Source organism: Taudactylus pleione, unplaced genomic scaffold, assembly GCF_031769625.1.
Source record: "Taudactylus pleione unplaced genomic scaffold, aTauple2 ptg000025l, whole genome shotgun sequence".
Lineage (NCBI taxonomy): Eukaryota > Metazoa > Chordata > Amphibia > Anura > Myobatrachidae > Taudactylus > Taudactylus pleione.
In genome coordinates this window covers 2,741,094-2,764,003 of record NW_028284427.1, presented here as the reverse complement: position 1 = coordinate 2,764,003, position 22,910 = coordinate 2,741,094, and the positions used below count along the sequence as shown (strand labels likewise).

The following is a 22,910-nucleotide window of genomic DNA, read 5'->3' as shown; positions in this document are numbered from 1 at the left end:
CAATCACCGTATACTCTCCCAATGTCTGTTGATGACCCATACATATACCCTGTAGATTAACATGTATCATGTTAAACCTCTCCTTCTATATTATTGGTGTAGTTCAGGCTATTTGAATTATAAAGATTTGTGAAGGGAATCTTGCGTGAGAAGTATTGTTCTCTATATATCACGGAATAATATATTTTTGCCTTATCTCCATTATTTATATTTGTGTGTGTTTATGTTATGTTTGTCACTTGTTTGTGGAAAACACATTTTCTGGGTATCTCTTGGGTTTCTCTCCAAGAATCTGTGATACACTCTGGAGCTATATTATCTTAAAAGAATAATAATACAAGTTACATTTTAACTTTAATAACTATACAATAAGAATGTCCGAGGTAATATAAACTGTGATATGTGTCGCCCTCTACCTTCGCCCTCTATCCATAGCCATCTGCCTCTCCCTGTCACCTCCTGTTATGTTACCCCCATTACCCTCTGGCTCTCCTGTCACCCATTGCCTCTCCCTGTTATGTTACCCTCTGCCTCTCCCAGTCACCCCCTGCCTCTCCCTGTTATGTTACCCTCTGCCTCTCCCAGTCACCCCCTGCCTCTCCCTGTTATGTTACCCTCTGCCTCTCCCAGTCACCTCCTGCCTCTCCCTGTTATGTTACCCTCTGCCTCTCCCCATCACCTCCTGCCTCTCCCTGTTATGTTACCCTCTGCCTCTCCCCGTCAACCCCTGCCTCTCCTTTTCATCCTCTTCTCATCTCCATCTGACTCGGTCACAGTTTCCACTTCAGCCACTACCTCTCCCTGTTACGCTCTCCATCTCCACCTGCCTTTCCCTGTCACCATCTGCACCTGCTTGTCACCCTCTGCCTCTCCCTGTCATCCTCTGCCTCTCCCTGTCACCCTATCGTTATTGCCATCTGCCTCTCCCTGTCATCCTCTGCCTTTCCCTGTCACCATCTGCACCTGCTTGTCACCCTCTGCCTCTCCCTGTCATCCTCTGCCTCTCCCTGTCACCCTATCGTTATTGCCATCTGCCTCTCCCTGTCATCCTCTGCCTTTCCCTGTCACCCTATCGTTATTGCCATCTGCCTCTCCCTGTCATCCTCTGCCTCTCCCTGTCACCCTCTGCCTCTCCCTGTCACCCTATCATTATTGCCATCTGCCTCTCCCTGTCACCCTCTGCCTCTCCCTGTCATCCTCTGCCTTTCCCTGTCACCCTATCGTTATTGCCATCTGCCTCTCCCTGTCACCCTCTGCCTCTCCCTGTCATCCTCTGCCTCTCCCTGTCACCCTCTGCCTCTCCCTGTCACCCTATCGTTATTGCCATCTGCCTCTCCCTGTCACCATCTGCACCTGCTTGTCACCCTCTGCCTCTCCCTGTCATCCTCTGCCTCTCCCTGTCACCCTATCGTTATTGCCATCTGCCTCTCCCTGTCAGCCTCTGCCTTTCCCTGTCACCATCTGCACCTGCTTGTCACCCTCTGCCTCTCCCTGTCATCCTCTGCCTTTCCCTGTCACCCTATCGTTATTGCCATCTGCCTCTCTCTGTCACCCTCTGCCTTCGGTGTGTGCATGTAAGACACAAACAAGGGTTTCAAACAGTTTAGACGGACTGGGTGTCACTAACCCCAGTGACACCACTGTGTAGGTCACAGTGTAGGCAGTATAATAATTTGCCACAGAAAAAAATAGACTGAATGGCAACTTGGGCTGAGAAAATGCCAGATGAAGTTAGACCTAGACAAATTCTTCTAAGCCATGGTGACAACTGGAATCAATTCTCAAATGTGGGATACAGACTTTAGCATTAGTCTTTAAGAAGGACATATAAGAACTTTAAGAGTTAAACTTTGGCACCTACAGTAAATAGCAAAAAATTCAGACAAATTAGTTGTTTCATTTGAGATGTGTAAATACGTCACAGTTCAATGCAAGGATTTATCTAATAAGCAGACTAAGTACATATAACTGGATAGAGGGCCTGATTCAGGGTTGGATGTTTTTGCATAGCTCCTGTGACTTTGGGCCTGAATTAGTAAGGATTGCTAATGCAACTGCGTATGCAGATCGAGCAATTGTTAGCCATTTCGTATGCGCATAAGCTGCACTGTGCGTGTGCTGTGATCGCACTGCGATTACGGATGCACAGAAGCAGCCATCGCAGAGTGAGTGACTGGCTGTGAGCGTTTGGGTGTGGCGATGGTGGGAGTGATCATAAAAACGCAGGTGAGCCGTTTGAATGCCGCTGCATGGGCGTGTATATATTAGCCACTGCGATTGCATACGCAGCTGGAGTACTCACTGTGTGTAACAAGACTTGCCGTTTCTGTGGCAGGTCAGACCTGCTGTAAATGTGTGTGACTGGCTGAAGTGCCTCTATTGTACCGATGTTTACGCAGGTAAGCGACATCATAAGCATGTGAGTAAGCAGAAAGGGGCGTCTTTATGCCGACTGTGCTTTGGCAGGCATTAGCATATTTTTGCTGCTGCGTTCCATTTGAAATCGCAACTGCGATCACATTAGTAATCCTAACTGAATCAGGCCCTTTGTGCGCAGCTGCCGTGCAATAATATGGTAATGCCGCAGGAGGTGCTTTGTCTGCTGATGGCGTTGACTCTCGGAATCGAAAACGTTCAGTTTTCTGAGTTTGCTGAATATTAAGTGCCCCCTAATGGAATAGGCCTGTTACATAAAACACACGGAAACTAGCATTTCCGCATATGTAAGACACATTAGTGATAAGGAATAGGCTCTATAATCTGTCATCCAGGCCTGAAATGGAGACTGCTGCACGGAGCAGACCTATGTGCTATGGGTAGAGGTCACATTAAGAATTATTTCATAAGCAAGAACACTTTTTTTTAAAACAAAAAACATTATATATAGTATAATTGTTCTATTTACAAGTGAAACATTTTTAATGTACCTGTAATCCAAGGAAAATGCAGAGATACCATGGGGGAACATCTTCTATCTTATATAGCATGTCAAATTCTGCCGTCTTCTCATCCGTTGTTTCAAACGTTGTAACATCATCTTTCTGTCAAATAGTTTATGATATAATACATAAATTAGCAAACGTGTGATGATTGAAACTAATGTAATTTTAAGCTAATTTTCTTTTTACATATTAAATAAAATAACCAATATGTGTCTAGATGTTCTGATAAATAAGTTTTGTAGTGTTAGGTGGGAGAAGATAACAGTGGGAACTTCTGGGCAATGGATGAATGTACAGTATGTCCCTTCTACCCATTTATAAAAGCTGTCCTGCCTTTGTTTTTCTGCTGACTAGATGGTTATATCACCCCAAAAAATAAAACTGTTTTTTCATTGAAATTGTCTGCATTAATAATGCGGGATGTGTGGTTATGGAGGCTAGACACAGAGAGCCTGATTGAGCAAGGAACGCACGCTAGCAGATGCACGCACCCAGCCGCTGCGAGAATATGCTAATCAATGCACACGCTCGAAGAGCGCAGCACAAGATACAGACGCCCAGGCCCATATTAAGCCGCCCATCTCCCTTTACTCACAGCCTGATCAGTACGCAAGATAGCGTAAACATCGGGAACCGATCAAACCCATACGCACAATAGTGGTTGACCTGACCTGCTGCAGGATTTTGGCTGCTTCCTGTGTACAGCTTACATTAATTATGCACGACCATATAACAGCGTTATTACGCCTGCGTTTGCCTGACCACCCCGTCACCACCCACAAACGGCATTTCTTGTCAGTCAATATTGGAAGGAAGGGTCTGCGTACCCTAACCCAATCGCTCTGGCTAGTTCGCGCACGTGCAGTGCGAAACGTAAGCATGTGCAAAACATCGGCCAAATACGTGCATTCTCTCCTTTGCGTTCCTTCCTGAATCAGGCGCAGAGCTCAGGCTTTCAGGTCCAAAATGTGAATGGAGTTTCCATGGTGGAATGTTCTATTGTAGCTGGGGGTAGCTGATTGTACTGTATGTGGGTGAGAGAATGATGTACTTAATTTAGAGGGTGACTAAATACTCCTGGAATGCTGCAAATTTTTGGTGACTTAACTTGGCACAAATCAACAATTTAGCCTCTAAATCGCTTGATATACAATAATAGCTATCAATTTAGAGTTGCCAAGCATAAGGTTATAAGCCCACACATTGACAGAATTCTGGTGTGTTTTATGCACATTTTTTTTAAATAAATATAGGAAAAATGTATAGGATCCCACCCATTTACAACTAGCACTAGCATAGTCCAGGCAGATATTGGAAAAATGGCATTACCAGTCAAGGATATTTCCAGTATAGCTGGGGGGCTCACAGCATTGAGTTATCTTGGCATAATGCCAACTACAGCAGCTCGTGGCCAGTCAGCATGGGCAGGGCTGGAATAAGGGCCACTTTGGCCTTGGGCTGAAAATGTTCAAGGGCCTATTGAGAAGGGGAGGAGCTGTGACCAGCAATGTGTGGGTGTGGTCATAATCACATGGGTGTGTACACCCCCTACACCAGGGGTCTTCAACGTTTGGCCCTCCAGCTGCTGTGGAACTACACATCCCATCATGCCCTGCCACCGTTTGATATAACAGCATGCTAAAACTGTTGCAGGGCATCCTGGGATTTGTAGTTCCACAGCAGCTGGAGGGCCAAAGGTTGAAGACCCATGCCCTACACTATCAGCCCCCTTGCTACCCTAAATGCATAAAAATAGAAAAATTACATATTTTCGTGAGAGAATTAGAAATACAATTTTAATACTTATGATGAGGGGCCTATTTTTATGTGGAGGCCTGGCGCTGTCGCTCCACATGCCCATTTTTAATCAGGCCCTGAGCATGGGGTGGATTTCTTAGCGAGATTGAGCCCACAAAAAATGTGCCTACTACAAAAACCAGCCCTGTGGTTATTGGGCTAATAAATATACAGTAGTTAAATGTAAGCATATATGTTTATTTACTGGCACACTACAAGTCCCAATAAGCACATGTACAAAAAACATATTAAAATGGGTTGGGTATGAAATCAGACAGTTGAATCTCGACTGAAGGGAGTCAAAGTCACCTAACCCTACCCTTCTCCTCCCCAACCCTAACCCTTCCTTGGAGGGTGCCTAACCCTAAAACTTCCGTGGTGGTGCCTAAACCTAACCCCCCCAGAGCCGGATTTAGACCTCATGGGGCCCTAGGCAAGATACCAGTTTGGGGCCCCACTCCCTCAAACAATCCATAGCACTTTATTTGCGTTCCTGATTCATGCAAAGCATCCCTACCCTAATGCTGACCCTAACTCAACCCTAAGCTCAAACCTGGCCATAACTATAACCTCTAACCCCAATACCCTAACCGCTAAACCCTACACCATCCCTAATACTGCAACTCAAACACCTAATCTGACCCTAATACCCTAACCCAAACTAATACACCAACCCTAATACCTTATGCCTAATACCATAACCCAAACTAAACCTAATACCATTTACTGCTCGTCATACATTAAATACATCACATAAGCATGAGAAGTGCTAAGGATTAGAAGGTAGCTGCGAGGTGGCATCTGCAGTGGGGGCTGTGGTGTGGCCATGGCCAGTATTGTGTGTGACTGTGCTCAGCTTAGTACAATGATGGGGATGAGTCATCACCATTACATTCCCCTTTTTTTTTAAAGTACAATATAGGATTTATTTTTTAATGGTAGGTGGGGAGTGGACAGGACTGTATTATAGTATAGTATATTACAAGTACCTAACATGAAAATACCGTCATCCTGCATTGATGTACTAATAATACTAATAATATCATGATCATCATAATGTATATTACTATATGCTTGTAATATATGGCAGTCCTGTCCACTTCCCAGACCCCATCTACCATAAAAAATAAATCCTACATAATTCAATCTATATGAGAGTAGTTGAGAATAGCACAGTACTTGACCCTACCTGCCTGGCTGCTGTGATTCCCTGAGATCTGAATCCTTGGTCACTGTCTCACTCAGCCAGACTCTGATTGGCCTGTCCCTCGGCTCCTCGCTGGGTGCCGCCAATGTGTGCTGCAAGCCTGGCAGTCAGTGGCAGAGGCTGCTGTGCTGGGGGTGGGCTGGAGCTGGATGGGGCTGGTCGGAGGACCCAGTGACCCTCCTCCTCCCTCTTATGCACAGTCACTCTGTGACAGTGCAGACAGCAGCGCCGCAGCGGGACTCTGGGTGTATGAGCGGGTCCTCATGACATCATGACGTCACACGGTACTTGCACAGTGCTCCTCTGGGAGCATTTTAACCGGCCAGATTTCTTGGGGAAAAGGGGCCCATCTAGGGTCAAGTGAGTCAAAAGGGCCCCATCCACATGCCCCTTGGTACTCGAGGGGCCCTAGGCGAGCGCATAGGTTGCCTTGTGGGAAATCCGGGCCTGAACCCCCCCTCCCCGAACCCTAACCCCCCCTTCCCCTAGCCAAACTCTAACCCTCCCAGGGGGGGTGCATAACCCTTAGTTTCACCCCCCCAGGGGTGCCTAAACCTGACCCTCCCTCTCCTCGCATTTAAGTGCTAAGGATGGCCAGACTTAGCTTGTTCGATCCGGCTTCCTTCGGCATTCAGGTGTCGGGATTAAGATAGGCATCTGTATTTTGACACCTATCTTAAGTCCAATGTCGGGCTTCTACAGTCTGGATATAGACCGGTGGCATTAAGTCCGTTGTTCTATTGACTACATCCCACTGAAATAACCACAGTGAACACACCAAATATCAGAGCAATTTACTGCAAAAATACACTCCCAGACTACTCTCATTTACCCGTTATACTTTCAAAATCGAATGCAAATGTTCACTTGAAGCATCCACATACTGGCTTGGCAAAACAGCTTGTCCTCCCTGCTGTGACACTAGGGTCCTCATGCTCTTTATTTTTCCAATACTAGCCAAGGCTAAAGGCACCTGCTATTTAGTGAACATTTCTGGTGCATTTCCGGCAAATTGCAAAATCTCTAACTATTACATCTGGAGACATACATTTCCCATTGGAAATACCAGGACAACTACTTGCGGCCAAACGTGTATTCTGGTGGGTTTCTGGCATAACAATGCAATTTTTCACAAATCAAGACAATTCTATTTCTCCCTAGGGCCCCCATTTATCAATGAGTTCGTTTTAAAACTACTTGTGTATGATATATGGTGCCCCAGCCAATCATCCGTATGAAAAATGACAGTTGGGTGCAGATTGGCTTGAGCACCATTTATCATACGCTAGGTGTTTTAAAACTCATTGCATATGATAAAACTCATGATAAATAAGCCCCACGGTCTTTATTTTGAAGTACTAATCACGGGCATGTTTCTAGATTGTTTGCAGCACTTTTGGCTGCTGCGTATATGTTTATATTTTAGATGTGTATAGCTTTTTTTTGCAGCCAAAAGCTGTTTTTTTGCATTTCTATATATATATATATGTATATATATATATATATATATATATATATATATATATATTAGGGGTGTGCACCGTCCACTTTTCGTGTTTTGTGTTTTGGTTTTGGATCTGGATCTTTCTTCGTGTTTTGGATCTGGATTGGTTTTGCCAAAACCACCCTTCCGTGTTTTGGGTTCTGGGTTTTGTGTTTTGGATCTGTATTTTTTTTTTAAAAAGCATAAAAACAGCTAAAATCACAGAATTTGTAGGTTTTTCTGCTCCTATGCTATTATTAACCTCAATAACCTTAATTTCCACTCATTTCCAGTCTATTCTGAACACCTCACAATAGTGTTTTTATGTCCAAAAGGTTGCACCGAGGTAGCTGGATGACTATGCTAAGCGACACGAGTGGGCGGCACAAACACGTGACCCATCTAGGCGTGATACTGCAGTGGCAGACAGGATGGCAGTTTGAAAAACTAGGCCCCAAACTGTACATAATGCAAAGAAAAAAAAGAGGTGCAAGATGGAATTGTCCTTGGGCCCTCCCACCCACCCTTATGTTGTATAAACAGGACATGCACACTTTAACAAACCAATCATTTCAGCGCCAGGGTCTGCCACACAACTGTGGCTGAAATGATTGGTTCGTTTGGGCCCCCACAAAACAAGCTGGCAATTAATGTGTCCCTGCACAAACTGGCTCTACGGAGGCAAGATGTCATCCTCATCCTCCTCATCCACCGATTCCTCACCCTCTTCAGTGTGTACATCCTCATCCTCACAAAGTATTAACTCGTCCCCACTTGAATCCACCACCACAGGTCCCTCTGTACGTTCTGGAGGCTGGTCTCCCTGGAAGAGCTGATAATTCATTTTGATGAACATCATCTTCTCCACATTCTGTGGAAGCAACCTCCTACGCCTTTCGCTGACAAGGTTCCCGGCTGCACTAAACACTCTTTCGGAGTACACACTGGAGGTGGGGCAACTCAGGTAAAATAGAGCCAGTTTGTACAGGGGCCTCCAAATTGCCTCTTTTTCCTGCCAGTACAGGTATGGACTGTCTGACATGCCTACTTGGATGCTGTCACCGATGTAATCCTCCACCATTCTGTCAATGGTGACAGTATCATATGCAGTGACAGTAGACATGTCAGAAATTGTTGCCAGGTCCTTCAGTCCGGACCAGATGTCCAAACTTGGTCCTACGTGCCCTGCATCACCGCCAGCGGGTTGCTTAGGATACCTAAGTTTTTTCCTGGCAGCCCCAGTTGCGGGAGAAAATGAAGAAGGAGCTGTTGACGTGTCACGTTCCGCTTCAGCTGACAGTGTGTTCACCAGGTCTTTTCACCTCTGCAGGCTTGTGTCGGCCAGAAAGAGAGACGCCACATAGGCTTTAAACCTAGGATCGAGCACGGTGGCCAAAATGTAGTGGTCTGATTTCAACAGATTGACCACCCTGGAATCCTGGCAAAGCGAATGAAGGGCTTCATCCACAAGTCCCACATGCCGAGCGGAATCGCTCCATCTTAGCTCCTCCTTCACTTTGTCCAGCTGCTTCTGCAAAAGCCTGATGAGGGGAATGACCTGACTCAAGCTGGCAGTGTCTGAACTGACTTCACGTGTGGCAAGTTCGAAGGGCTGGAGAACCTTGCACAACACGGAAATCATTCTCCACTGCGCTTGAGTCAGGTGCATACCCCCTCCTTTGCCTATGTCATAAGTGGATGTATAGGCTTGAATGGCCTTTTGCTGTTCCTCCATCCTCTGAAGCATATAGAGGGTTGAGTTCCACCGCGTCACAACCTCTTGCTTCAGGTGATGGCGGGGCAGGTTCAAGAGTGTTTGCTGGCGCTCCAGTCTTCGGCACGCAGTCGCTGAATGGCGAAAGTGGCCAGAAATTTTTCGGGCCACCCAAAGCGTCTCCTGCACGCCCCTGTCGCTTTTCAGAAAATTCTGCACCACCAAGTTTATTGTGTGAGCAAAACATGGGACATGCTGGAATTTGCCCAGATTTAATGCCCGCACAATATTGGTGGCGTTGTCAGATATCACAAATCCCCAGGAGAGTCTAAGTGGGGTAAGCCACTGGGCGATGATTTCCCTCAGTTTCTCTAAGAGGTTGTCGGCGGTGTGCCTCTTACTGAAACCGGTGATACACAGCATAGCCTGCCTTGGAACGAGCTGGCGTTTCTGAGATGCTGCGACTGGTGACGCTGCTGCTGTTGCTGCGTAAGGTGATACATCTACCCAGTGGGCTGTCACAGTCATATAGTCCTTAGTCTGCTCCACTGTTCCACTTGTCCACATGTCCGTGGTTAAGTGGACATTGGGTACAACGGCATTTTTCAGGACACTGAGGACACTTTTTCTGACGTTTCTGTACAGTCTCGGTATCGCCTGCCTAGTGAAGTGGAATCTAGACGGGATTTGGAACCGGGGACACACTACCTCCATCAATTGTCTAAATCCCACTGCACTAATGGTGGATACCGGATGCACGTCTAACACCAACATAGCAGTCAAGGCCTCAGTTATACGTTTTGCTTCAGGATGACTGCTGTCGTACTTCATCCTCCTCGCTAAGGACTGTTGGAGGGTCAATTGTTTAGTAAAAGTAGTGGTGTTCCTACTTCCTCTCTGGGATGATGAATGACTCCCAGCAGCAGCAACAGCTGCAGCGGCAGCAGGAGGCGTAGCAATGCAGGATCCTCCGGAGGAATCCCCGATAGGAGAGTCAGTCATGCCAGTGACATGGCCTGCAGGACTACTTCCGATCCTGACTAAGGAGGAAATTGACGAGGAGGGAGTTGACGGTGTGGTTTGCAGGCGCTTGGATACAACAGGACAACGGGATTTAGGTGTCCCTGGACTGCTTACGGTCTTAGCCAAAGTTTCTGAACTTGACAGAAACTTATTATGAACGCGCTGCAGGTGCCGTATAAGGGAGGATGTTCCTAGGTGGTTAACGTCCCTACCCCTACTTATTCCACCTTTACATAAGGTACATATGGCAAGACAGTTGTTGTCCGGATTTGGATAGAAATATTGCCAGACCAAAGAGGTGGAATGTTTGGTCTTCTGCCCAGGCATGACCGTGATGGGCTTTTTCATCCCACGGACAACAACTGTCTCCCCCGGAGCCTGATTTAAACAAACCACATCACCATCAGAATCCTCCTCGTCAACTTCCTCCTCAGCGCCAGCTACACCAGTATCCTCATCCTGTTGTACTTCAACAGTGACATCTTCAATTTGCATATCAGCAAGTGGACTGTGGGTGCTCCTTTCAGCACTTGCAGGGGGCGTGCAAATGGTGGAAAGAGCCACCTCTTCCCGTTCAGGCATCGCAACCACCACCACACTTGGACTCTCCTTGGGGATTTGTGATATCTTCTTAGAAAGCACAGTTCTTCGCTGTGCTTTTGCCAGCTTAACTCTTTTGATTTTTTTAGTGGGAGGAGGGCTTCCATCGTCATGTGAAGCTGAACCACTAGTCATGAACATACTAGGGATCGACCTTAGCCGTTCCTTGCCACTCCGTGTCGTAAATGGCATATTGGCAAGTTTACGTTTCTCTTCAGCTGATTTAAATGTTTTTTTCAAGGTCATTTTCCTGAACTTTGTCATTTGGGATTGTATGTGCCCTCTATTATGACATTGGGCATCGGCCTTGGCAGACGACATTGATGGCATGTTATCGTCTATGTCATGACTAGTGGCAGCAGCTTCAGCACTAGGAGGAAGTGGTTCTTGATCTTTCTCTATTTTATTTTTATCGGAGAAAGTTTGGTCCTCCATTTATGTTATATCGATTTGATATATACGTGCGGCTAAACACAGAAAATATTTTTTTATTTTTGCTGGAGAGTAGTGCACTTTGTGGGTTACACCAGCCTTTAAGAAATGAGCCAGCCGGCTCTTTACTTATGGGACACAGGCGCACGCTTGGCGCTGCTCCTTTGTTGATGCACGTGCGGCTACTGCGCACACAATTCACAAACACAGAAAATAATTTTTTTGGTTTGGAGTGTACTTTGGGGGTTACAGCACCCTTTAACGGTCAAGCCAGCCGGCCCTTTACTTATGACACAGGCGCACGCTTGGCACTACTTTGTTGATGCACGTGCGGCTGCTGCGCACACAATTCACAAACACAGAAAATATATATTTTTTTGGTTTGGACTGGAGTGTACTTTGGGGGTTACAGCACCCTTTAACGGTCAAGCCAGCCGGCCCTTTACTTATGACACAGGCGCACGCTTGGCACTACTTTGTTGATGCACGTGCGGCTACTGCACACACAATTCACAAATACAGAAAATATTTTTTTATTTGGTTTGGACTGGAGTGTACTTTGGGGGTTACAGCACCCTTTAACGGTCAAGCCAGCCGGCCCTTTACTTATGACACAGGCGCACGCTTGGCACTACTTTGTTGATGCACGTGCGGCTGCTGCGCACACAATTCACAAACACAGAAAATATATATTTTTTTGGTTTGGACTGGAGTGTACTTTGGGGGTTACAGCACCCTTTAACGGTCAAGCCAGCCGGCCCTTTACTTATGACACAGGCGCACGCTTGGCACTACTTTGTTGATGCACGTGCGGCTACTGCACACACAATTCACAAATACAGAAAATATTTTTTTATTTGGTTTGGACTGGAGTGTACTTTGGGGGTTACAGCACCCTTTAACGGTCAAGCCAGCCGGCCCTTTACTTATGACACAGGCGCACGCTTGGCACTACTTTGTTGATGCACGTGCGGCTACAGCGCACACAATTCACAAACACAGAAAATATTTTTTTATTTGGTTTGGACTGGAGTGTACTTTGGGGTTACAGCACCCTTTAACGGTCAAGCCAGCCGGCCCTTTACTTATGACACAGGTGCACGCTTGGCACTACTTTGTTGATGCACGTGCGGCTACTGCGCACACAATTCACAAACACAGAAAAAATATTTTGTTATTTGGTTTGGAGTGTACTTTGGGGGTTACAGCACCCTTTAACGGTCAATTTTTCGGGCCACCCAAAGCGTCTCCTGCACGCCCCTGTCGCTTTTCAGAAAATTCTGCACCACCAAGTTTATTGTGTGAGCAAAACATGGGATGTGCTGGAATTTGCCCAGATGTAATGCCCGCACAATATTGGTGGCGTTGTCAGATATCACAAATCCCCAGGAGAGTCTAAGTGGGGTAAGCCACTGGGCGATGATTTCCCTCAGTTTCTCTAAGAGGTTGTCGGCGGTGTGCCTCTTACTGAAACCGGTGATACACAGCGTAGCCTGCCTTGTAACGAGCTGGCGTTTCTGAGATGCTGCTACTGGTGACGCTGCTGCTGTTGCTGCATAAGGTGATACATCTACCCAGTGGGCTGTCACAGTCATATAGTCCTTAGTCTGCCCTGTTCCACTTGTCCACATGTCCGTGGTTAAGTGGACATTGTGTACAACGGCATTTTTCAGGACACTGAGGACACTTTTTCTGACGTTTCTGTACAGTCTCGGTATCGCCTGCCTAGTGAAGTGGAATCTAGACGGGATTTGGAACCGGGGACACACTACCTCCATCAATTGTCTAAATCCCACTGCACTAATGGCGGATACCGGACGCACGTCTAACACCAACATAGCAGTCAAGGCCTCAGTTATACGTTTTGCTTCAGGATGACTGCTGTCGTACTTCATCCTCCTCGCTAAGGACTGTTGGAGGGTCAATTGTTTAGTAAAAGTAGCGGTGTTCCTACTTCCTCTCTGGGATGATGAACGACTCCCAGCAGCAGCAACAGCAGCAGCAGCAGCAGTAGGCGTAGCAATGCAGGATCCTCCGGAGGAATCCCGGATAGGAGAGTCAGTCATGCCAGTGACATGGCCTGCAGGACTACTTCCGATCCTGACTAAGGAGGAAATTGACGAGGAGGGAGTTGACGGTGTGGTTTGCAGGCGCTTGGATACAACAGGAGAACGGGATTTAGGTGTCCCTGGACTGCTTACGGTCTTAGCCAAAGTTTCTGAACTTGACAGTAACTTTTTATGAACGCGCTGCAGGTGCCGTATAAGGGAGGATGTTCCTAGGTGGTTGACGTCCCTACCCCTACTTATTTCACCTTTACATATGGTACATATGGCAAGACAGTTGTTGTCCGGATTTGGATAGAAATATTGCCAGACCAAAGAGGTGGAATGTTTGGTCTTCTGCCCAGGCATGACCGTGATGGGTTTTTCATCCCACGGACAACAACTGTCTCCCCCGGAGCCAGATTTAAACAAACCACATCACCATCAGAATCCTCCTCGCCAACTTCCTCCTCAGCGCCAGCTACACCAGTATCCTCATCCTGTTGTACTTCAACAGTGACATCTTCAATTTGCATATCAGCAAGTGGACTGTGGGTGCTCCTTTCAGCACTTGCAGGGGGCGTGCAAATGGTGGAAAGAGACACCTCTTCCCGTCCAGTGCTGGGAAGGTCAGGCATCGCAACCACCACCACACTTGGACTCTCCTTGGGGATTTGTGATATCTTCTTAGAAAGCACAGTTCTTCGCTGTGCTTTTGCCAGCTTAACTCTTTTGATTTTTTTAGTGGGAGGAGGGCTTCCATCGTCATGTGAAGCTGAACCACTAGTCATGAACATACTAGGGATCGACCTTAGCCGTTCCTTGCCACTCCGTGTCGTAAATGGAATATTGGCAAGTTTACGTTTCTCTTCAGCTGATTTAAATGTCTTTTTCAAGGTCATTTTCCTGAACTTTGCCATTTGGGATTGTATGTGCCCTCTATTATGACATTGGGCATCGGCCTTGGCAGACGACGTTGATGGCATGTTATCGTCTATGTCATGACTAGTGGCAGCAGCTTCAGCACTAGGAGGAAGTGGTTCTTGATCTTTCTCTATTTTATTTTTATCGGAGAAAGTTTGGTCCTCCATTTATGTTATATCGATTTGATATATACGTGCGGCTAAGGCGCACACAAACACAGAAAATATTTTTTTATTTTTGCTGGAGAGTAGTGCACTTTGTGGGTTACACCACCCTTTAAGAAATGAGCCAGCCGGCTCTTTACTTATGGGACACAGGCGCATGCTTGGCGCTGCACCTTTGTTGATGCACGTGTGGCTGCTGCGCACACAATTCACAAACACAGAAAATTTTTTTTTATTTGGTTTGGAGTGTACTTTGGGGGTTACAGCACACTTTAACGGTCAAGCCAGCCGGCCCTTTACTTATGACACAGGCGCACGCTTGGCACTACTTTGTTGATGCACGTGCGGCTACTGCGCACACAATTCACAAACACAGAAAAAATATTTTGTTATTTGGTTTGGAGTGTACTTTGGGGGTTACAGCACCCTTCACGGTCAAGCCAGCCGGCCCTTTACTTATGACACAGGCGCACGCTTGGCACTACTTTGTTGATGCACGTGCGGCTACTGCGCACACAATTCACAAACACAGAAAATATTTTGTTATTTGGTTTGGAGTGTACTTTGGGGGTTACAGAACCCTTTAACGGTCAAGCCAGCCGGCCCTTTACTTATGACACAGGTGCACGCTTGGCACTACTTTGTTGATGCACGGACGGCTACTGCGCACACAATTCACAAACACAGAAAATAATTTTTTTTTTTGTTTGGACTGGAGTGTACTTTCTGGGGTTACAGCACCCTTAACGGTCAAGCCAGCCGGCCCTTTACTTATGACACAGGCGCACGCTTGGCACTACTTTGTTGGTGCACGTGCGGCTACTGCGTACACAATTCACAAACACAGAAAATAATTTTTTTTTGGTTTGGACTGGAGTGTACTTTCGGGGGTTACAGCACCCTTTAACGGTCAAGCCAGCCGGCCCTTTACTTATGACACAGGCGCACGCTTGGCACTACTTTGTTGATGCACGTGCGGCTACTGCGCACACAATTCACAAACACAGAAAATATTTTTTTTTTTGGTTTGGACTGGAGTGTACTTTGGGGGTTACAGCACCCTTTAACGGTCAAGCCAGCCGGCCCTTTACTTATGACACAGGCGCACGCTTGGCACTACTTTGTTGATGCACGTGCGGCTACTGCGCACACAATTCACAAACACAGAAAATATATTATTTTTTTAGCACTTGGGGGGAGCACCCCTGATGGACAGAGCACCCCCTGGACAACACTACAGCACCCCTTTAGGACTGGGACACTGCACAGGACTTTGGAGTGGACACAGCCCCTATGGAGAACTGACTGCACAACACAGTCCAGCCAGCCCCTATGGACTTTTAAGTAGTGGACACAGCCCCTATTAACAACAGCAGCACAGCACAGCACAGCCAGCCCCTATGGACTTTGAAGTAGTGGACAACAGCAGCACTACACTACACTACACTACACAGCCCTAACTCCCACCCTCCCTCTTCACTGTCCACAGCCGAGTGAGAAAATGGCGCCGACGCGGGTACCTTATATAGGATCCAAAACCCGCGAGACTCGGAAGGCGGGATGATGACTTTTGCCTCGATTTCAGATCCGAGTCAGGCGGGAAAAGTCGAGCCTGACTCGGATCGGGGGGGCTCGGGGGGGTTCGGTATTCAGAAATCTGAACTCGCTCACCCCTAATATATATATATATATATACACACACACACACACACACACACATATACACACACGCTGTATATTTACAGGGGTATTCAATATGGGTGCGATAACATCGTTTTTGCGTTACTATCGCAATTATGACGTCATTATCGCAGGTTTTACTTTTACACCCTATTCAATTTCAAAGACTTATCGCAGTTTTGACAAGTCTTTGATAAAAAACGGTGATAAGTTTTCACCATTGAATAGGTGTAGAAAAAAAGTGCAGAATTGGGGTTTAGGGTGAGAATGACATTTAAAAAAGAACTGTGTCAAAAAAAGTAAAAAAAAAAAAATAGGGACACCCCAAAAAATTTACTTAAAAATTGGGGTGCAAAAAAAAAAATGGGGAAAAATTGTTAAACAATAGGGAAATAGGTTCAGGGCTATTCTGCAAGTATGCGGCAGGTGTTTTGAAGAATAGAATTATAGCGGCAGGTGCACAAATGCAGAATTTTTAAAAATTTACTTTAGGGACATCAAAATATGCTAGTACCCATTTTCATGTACCCCAAATTTGATGGGACCACTTAAAAAAAACGAAAAAAATAACGCAAGTGCTCTTCTGCAACAATTCTTCAATGTCGGGAAAAAAACATTTAAATTTAAAAAAATATTTAAATCCCCGACTTTCAATTAAAGGCTAAAACAGGGGTACCCATAGTGATCCCCCAAGTTTTTACAACTTTAGGGGGGTCTTACAATTATTTTAAGGAAAAATTCATAACTTTACGCAAATCCAACTTCGGAGTTTCCCGTTTTCGTTAATTTTATATTGAATACGGGGATAAGCGGGAGCGTGCACCAGACTTAACGCAGAAAAAAACTCCGATATGAAACGTTAACTTCGACAGTGCAGTTAACGTTTCATATTGAATACCCCTCATAGTCTTTTACTTTGTTTCAAGTACATAAATGTTTGTGGTTCTTGTGCATCTGTAGCTCTAATTCTTAATTCATTGCTCACTTGAGTTGTGTAAGAGTAGGTCACTTATGTAAAATCTACAGCTATCTTGCTGAATTGATGTGATAGCTATATAGTATATTAGGTTGATCTGTATGTATGTGGACAGGTTGGATGGTGACTGAGTGCTGTTTCCCTCTACCACACCCTGCACCTACTGTAACACTGCCTACTTCCCTCTCCCACCCTCTGCACCTTACAGTACCTCCTTCCTTCTCTAACCCTCTGTACCTTTAATTCCATGTATGGAGTCGGCGCAGGCAGAGTGCGGCTACTCCTCCTCCTTGTCCTCTGGCTGGCAGTGGCCTCTCGTGGGTGGCTCAGCATCAAGGGACACTGTTTTGATCAGAGCGTAGATGGAGCGCCGGGGCAGATGCGTTAGTGATTTAGAGTAGGACTTGGAGCCGGCTGTAAACCAATCACGGTACAGACCGGAGGCAAATCAGATGCAGCCGCGTGGCTGCTTCTGATTGGCTGCCGGTCCGCAAGCCGTGATTGGCTAGCGGCCGGCGCCAATTTAAAAGGACACCGCTGATTACTCTTTTTATTCGTGCGCTGGTGTGTGATTGGTTCACAACCGGCGCAGGTGCCGTGTACAGCCGCCGCATCTGTCCTAGCGTCGGCCCACCGTCACCTGATGCTTGGTAAAGTTAACGCTACTCAGAGATGTGTTCCCAGCGGAACACATCTCCACATTATACAGCAGCTTCTCTTCTGCTCCCAGCACCACTGCCGACTGATGCAGTGGTTGCTTGCTGTAGTGGCGGTATGGCATACCGCTGTATACCGGCTCACTTTGAGCCCTGCCTCAAATAATATTAAACAGTATCTCAGAAATGCTGAGAAATTATTATCTGATAAAACGATGACACTGCTATCATACAATCACTATGCATTAAAGTTATTCTGAAATGTACTGGTTGTATATCAGCTTACATTGTTAGCAAACTCACTCTGTTGGTATACATCTAGAGCAGGGGTGGGGAACCTTTTTTCTGCCGGGGACCATTATTGACATTATTCACTGGCCATGTGCAGGCCACACCCCCTCCGTGTGATGTCACCCGTGGCGGGGCCACAATCGCCGGTGATTACAGCAATGCCTGGAGCATCCTGAGAATGTTCTGTGGAGCTGTAAGGGCAGCGGTGTGTCAGTCTGAAGCGTCCTATGGACGTCCAGATGGCACTGCTACAAAGATTCTGGCTGCATGGTGTCATTCTAGGCACCCTGCTGGCCAGATGAGGCTAGCAGAAAAAAGGGCCAGACCAAATGATTCCGCAGGCCTTATATATAGGTAAATGAATAGATTTAATTATAATCTAGTGTTAAACAATCTAAAGTATATTGCACTGCATTTATGGTTTGGTCAGTTCTAAGGGGTCTATTTACTTGGCAGTGTTAAGAGACAGAGTGAAAAGTGATAAGGTGCCAGCCAATCAGCTTCCAACTGCCATCTCACAAGCTGTATTTGAAAAATGACAGTTGGGAGCTGATTGGCTGGCACCTTATCACTCAGTCTCCTACCACTGCTTAGTAAATAGACCCCCTAAGACTTATCACTGATAATGTTCCATGAGTTTCCTAATGGCAGGTGAGGTCCCTCCGATGTGATGGGGTGATGAAAGTGAGAAGGCATAATTTTAGTTCCACAGCCGCCACCTGCATTTAGTACAACAAGAATGTCTCTCTCAGACACGTCCTTAATATTGTGATGGGCAGACACTGTGGCACCCCTAGGTAGCTGCCTAATGGTAGTGCCGGCCCTGGGAAACCATTTTACAATGTAATTAGTTACTGGCACAATATTTTTGCAACATCACAATGTGAAAGAAATTGTAGATACAAAATGCATTGTTTTTAACCATATTATTACACAAATCTATTGATGGAGGGAATTTTATATATAATTTTTTAGTGTCAGAAATGCTTTATTCTTACCAACCACTGACTCTCCCTAAGTTTAGGATAGTTGTCAATAGAGATGAGCGGCTCCGGATCTCAGAGATCCGAACCCACCCGAACTTAGGGGATCCGAGCCGGCTCGAGTTTTCCCGCCTGACTCGGATCTCAAAATGTCATCATCTCGCTGTCAGATTCTCGCGGGTTTTGGATTGTATAAAGATCCCGCAATCACAGCCATTTTTCATTCTGGCTGTGGAGAGTGAAGAGGGAGGGAGCTGTGCTGCTGTGGTGCATGATAGGACTGGCTACAGTTGTGTTTTCACTCAGGGGCTGATTGCTTAATGTCCATAGGGGCTGGCTGTTGTGACTTGTGAGGTTGTCCTGTCCATAGGGGCTGGCTGTTGTCCATAATCCATACCATATAGGGGCTGGCTGGCTGTTGTCCTGTCCATAGGGGATGGCAGGCTGTAGTCTATAGGGGATGGCTGGCTGTAGTCATCCATAATCCATATCATATAGGGGCTGACTGCCTGTTGTCCATAGGGGCTGGCTGTTGTCAATAGGGGCTGGCTGTTTTGAGGTCGTCCTGTCCATAGGGGTTGGCTGGCTGTAGTCCACAGGGGCTGGCTGGCTGGCGACAATAGGGGCTGGCTGGCTGTTCTGCGGTTTTGTCCATCTTCACCCCCAGTATGAAAAGAAAAAAAAATTGTGTGAGCGTGTTAGTCTGCCACACCACCACTGTGAAAATAAAAACAATTTTTTGTGTGTGCGCGTGTTAGCCACACCACCAGTGAAAAAATAAAAAAATGTTTTTGCACGTTAGACACATTTATCAGCAATGTAGCTGCGCAGGAGTGCTGCCTGTGTCATTTATCAAGAGGCTGGTGCCTCGTTCAGGTGCTCTCCCTCCCAAGTGCCCCCCCCCCAAATAATCAATGTGTTTTTTTTACCTGTGTGTGTGCACGTTAGCCATGGCATCACAAACGCCTCTGCTGAGACTTGCATAAACATTTTCAAAGGATGAGGATATGGTTTAAAAAATGGAATAAAGCAGCTAAAACTGCGTTCTCTGATTATAGTGTCCCTACTCCCTACCCATGGCCCCTCTACCTGAATTTCAGTGAGTCAGAGGGGCAACTCCATGCAACCGTATTCCAGAGTGCAGCTGCTCATCCTGTAGCCCAGGTCAGAAGATGTGTAGGGGGTGTGGTGATGATATGGACTAAAATGGAGCTCACATCCTTTAAAGTGGACAATGAATCCCCAATCTAACAGGGAGCGCAGCTGTAATTTATACACAACACAGGATGGGATGACAATATAGGCTTGGGTGATGGTATAATCTGGGGTGATGTATACATCATCTTTTTAACACAATATTAATTTGTCCCCGCTGGAATTCACCATTACAGGTGCCTCTGTAATTTTTGCACGTAATTGACGGTAAAGGTCTTTCTTGTAGAATTTGTAGTTCATTTTGATGGGCATCATCTTTTCCACATTTTGGGCAAGTAGTTACAGGTCGATCAGACACATATCTAAAGGTACCCTGGGGACTTACCTAAGTTGTTGGGAGATCCCCATATCAAGACCACAGTGTGGGGGACGCTGAGCTCCGGGACGACGCCATCTTGTTTTTTTTTCTTCTGCAATATTCTCCATAGAAACAGCTTGTATGAGGTGTGAGCTCCCTCTGGTGGCCGAAACGTATATTACATTGCACACTGATGCAGTTCTCTATGCCTGATGATTAAATTCTCTGTCCTGTCACCCTGATATCTCAATGGCCTAACACTTTTCTGAGTTAAGTGGAACATACATTCACGTGATACCCATTTTTATTCACTTTATTTTTAAAACATTTTTTTTTATCGTGAGAGATTACGCTGGATTTTACTATGGGCCCGAAAAAAGTTAGTCTCTAAATCTGTCTCAAAAATAGCCTTTTTCAAACCCTCTCCTCAAACTGTTAAAGTTATCGGGATGGAGACGTTGGCTTCCCAGAAAACTAAATTGACTACTCCATCTAATGCAAGTTCCTCCCCCACTCATACCGATTCTGCACAGAGTTCCCCTAAAGATTGTGACTCTCTCACGGTCGGCACCATGAAACTAGTACTCTCACAATTTAAAGTAGAGGTAGCGGCGGAATTTTGTGCCACTCTTCAAGCTTGTCAACAGTCAATTGACGACCTCGGTGATCGAACAAATAACCTTGAAAATAAAATGGAGGAGGTAGTCGGTCACACAATGACCTCATAGTTCAGCATGAGTCTCTCCAAACTGAAATTACTGCTCTTCGGGAGAAATTCGGAGATTTGGAGGACAGATCAAGACGCAACAATATTAAACTCTGAGGAGTTCCTGAAACTGTTCCCCATAGTGGTCTCCATGAATTTACATTGAATTTATTTCGGAAGCTCCTGCCTGAAGCGCGATCAGATGACCTTCTTATTGATCGCATTCATCGACTCCCAAAAGCCAGAAGTGCTCCGAAGGGTGCATCCAGAGATGTATTAATGCGGATGCATTTCTTTTATATGAAGGAGGCATTATTGGAGGCAGCTAGACCTTCAGAGGAATCAGCAGCGGCTTTGAAAGGCCTCCAATTATTTGGTGATCTCTCTCAAGCAACATTGGTAAAGAGACGCTCCTTCTATCCAATTACTAGTGCCCTCAGGAGAGCTAATATACTTTATCGATGGGGTTTTCCTACCAAACTCCTAGTGTCACGTGATGGTTCCACAGTCATGATTACAAACCTGGATGAAGGGTGGAAAACCCTAGGTGGAACATTGCTGGAAATTCTTTTGATTCTTCATCCAATCAAAACCTGCAGAAAGACTGATCTATGGCGGGATTTCAAGCATAAGTACACGTTATAATTTCCTTTCTGCTGTATGCTACTATATATAGTCTGAGAAAGTTTTGTGAGTATTTTGAATGTCTTAGTTTATTCAGAGTAGCAATAATGCATTTTCACTGTATTATTTTACTCGATTTCTAGTATGTTTCATTTACAAGTAGGCCAGTTACTTATTTAAATTTTTGTATGTATCTCTGGATACGTTTTTTTTTATATGTTACCAAGTTTTGTATGGCCATGTTCTCCTAGGGGGTTACACTTGGGTACTGTTTATTTAGGGGTAATGTTTTCTGCCCCTTCCCCGTAAATTCGGGGGGGAGGCTGAAACTACGTGCTATCTTTTTCACATAATTGCATTACCTGAGTAATCTCGTTTGTACGTAGAGATATGGTTATATGCTTGGTTTATTTATAGTGTTAATTAACTGTTTCGTTTATGGGTGACGGGGATAGGCTACTACCCCCCAATCACAAATTCCTAAGAGTCGTAGTTTTTTACACGACTCTTATTGGCTCCAAGTGGGGTCGTTTATGTTCTCTTATACCCCTTCTAATGTCTGCTGTTTTTTTTTCCTTTTTCTTTTCTTTTTTATCTATGTTACCCCGTTATGTGTTTGTCTTTTCCCCAGCCAGATTTGCAATCCCAGGATTGTTATTTTGATGTTGGTCACTGCACAGTATTTTATACCTTGCTTGTATAGATATGGTTAATTTATTATCAATCAATGCGAAAGGATTGAACTCTCCCCAAAAAAGAAATTTAGCATTGCTGTATTTTTCTAAGGTTAAAGCCCACATTGTTGCGATTCAGGAGACCCATTTTCAGCAGTCTGCCCCTCCAAGATTTAATAACGTTAGATTCCCTCATTGCTACATAGCTAATGGGCCTCAAAAGAAAGCAGGAGTAGCCATCCTTATTTCCCAACATTGCGCATTTACACTAGGGATGTGCAGGCTCGGATAGGTTCGAGTTTGCACGTGGAGTTCGGATTTTTCCCTCCAAAAAAACGGAACTCAGAACGAGGCAAAACGTCATCTTACATGGACGAACATCATCATTCCTGGACAAAAGACCAGGAATGATGATGTTCGTCCATGTAAGATGACGTTTTGCCTCGTTCTGAGTTCCGTTTTTTTGGAGGGAAAAA

At 45.7% G+C, this 22,910-nt stretch overlaps 1 protein-coding gene across 2 annotated transcripts in view; it reads right to left on the bottom strand.

Annotated features, from left to right (window-relative positions):
* The window catches only part of SLC23A1 (solute carrier family 23 member 1), a 218,426-nt gene that overhangs the window by 188,859 nt on the left and 6,657 nt on the right, over positions 1–22,910 (bottom strand). Inside the window, exons 1-2 of one of the 2 annotated variants that reach the window (XM_088451126.1) lie at positions 20,458–20,530; positions 2,928–3,041 (exon numbers count right to left, since the gene is read on the bottom strand). In XM_088451126.1, the coding sequence (XP_088307252.1) occupies positions 2,928–2,987 (60 nt within the window). In that variant the 5' untranslated portion in view covers positions 2,988–3,041; positions 20,458–20,530. Of the gene's footprint in view, positions 1–2,927; positions 3,042–20,457; positions 20,531–22,910 lie in introns of those variants that run through there. The other variant, XM_088451118.1, reaches the window with a different exon arrangement.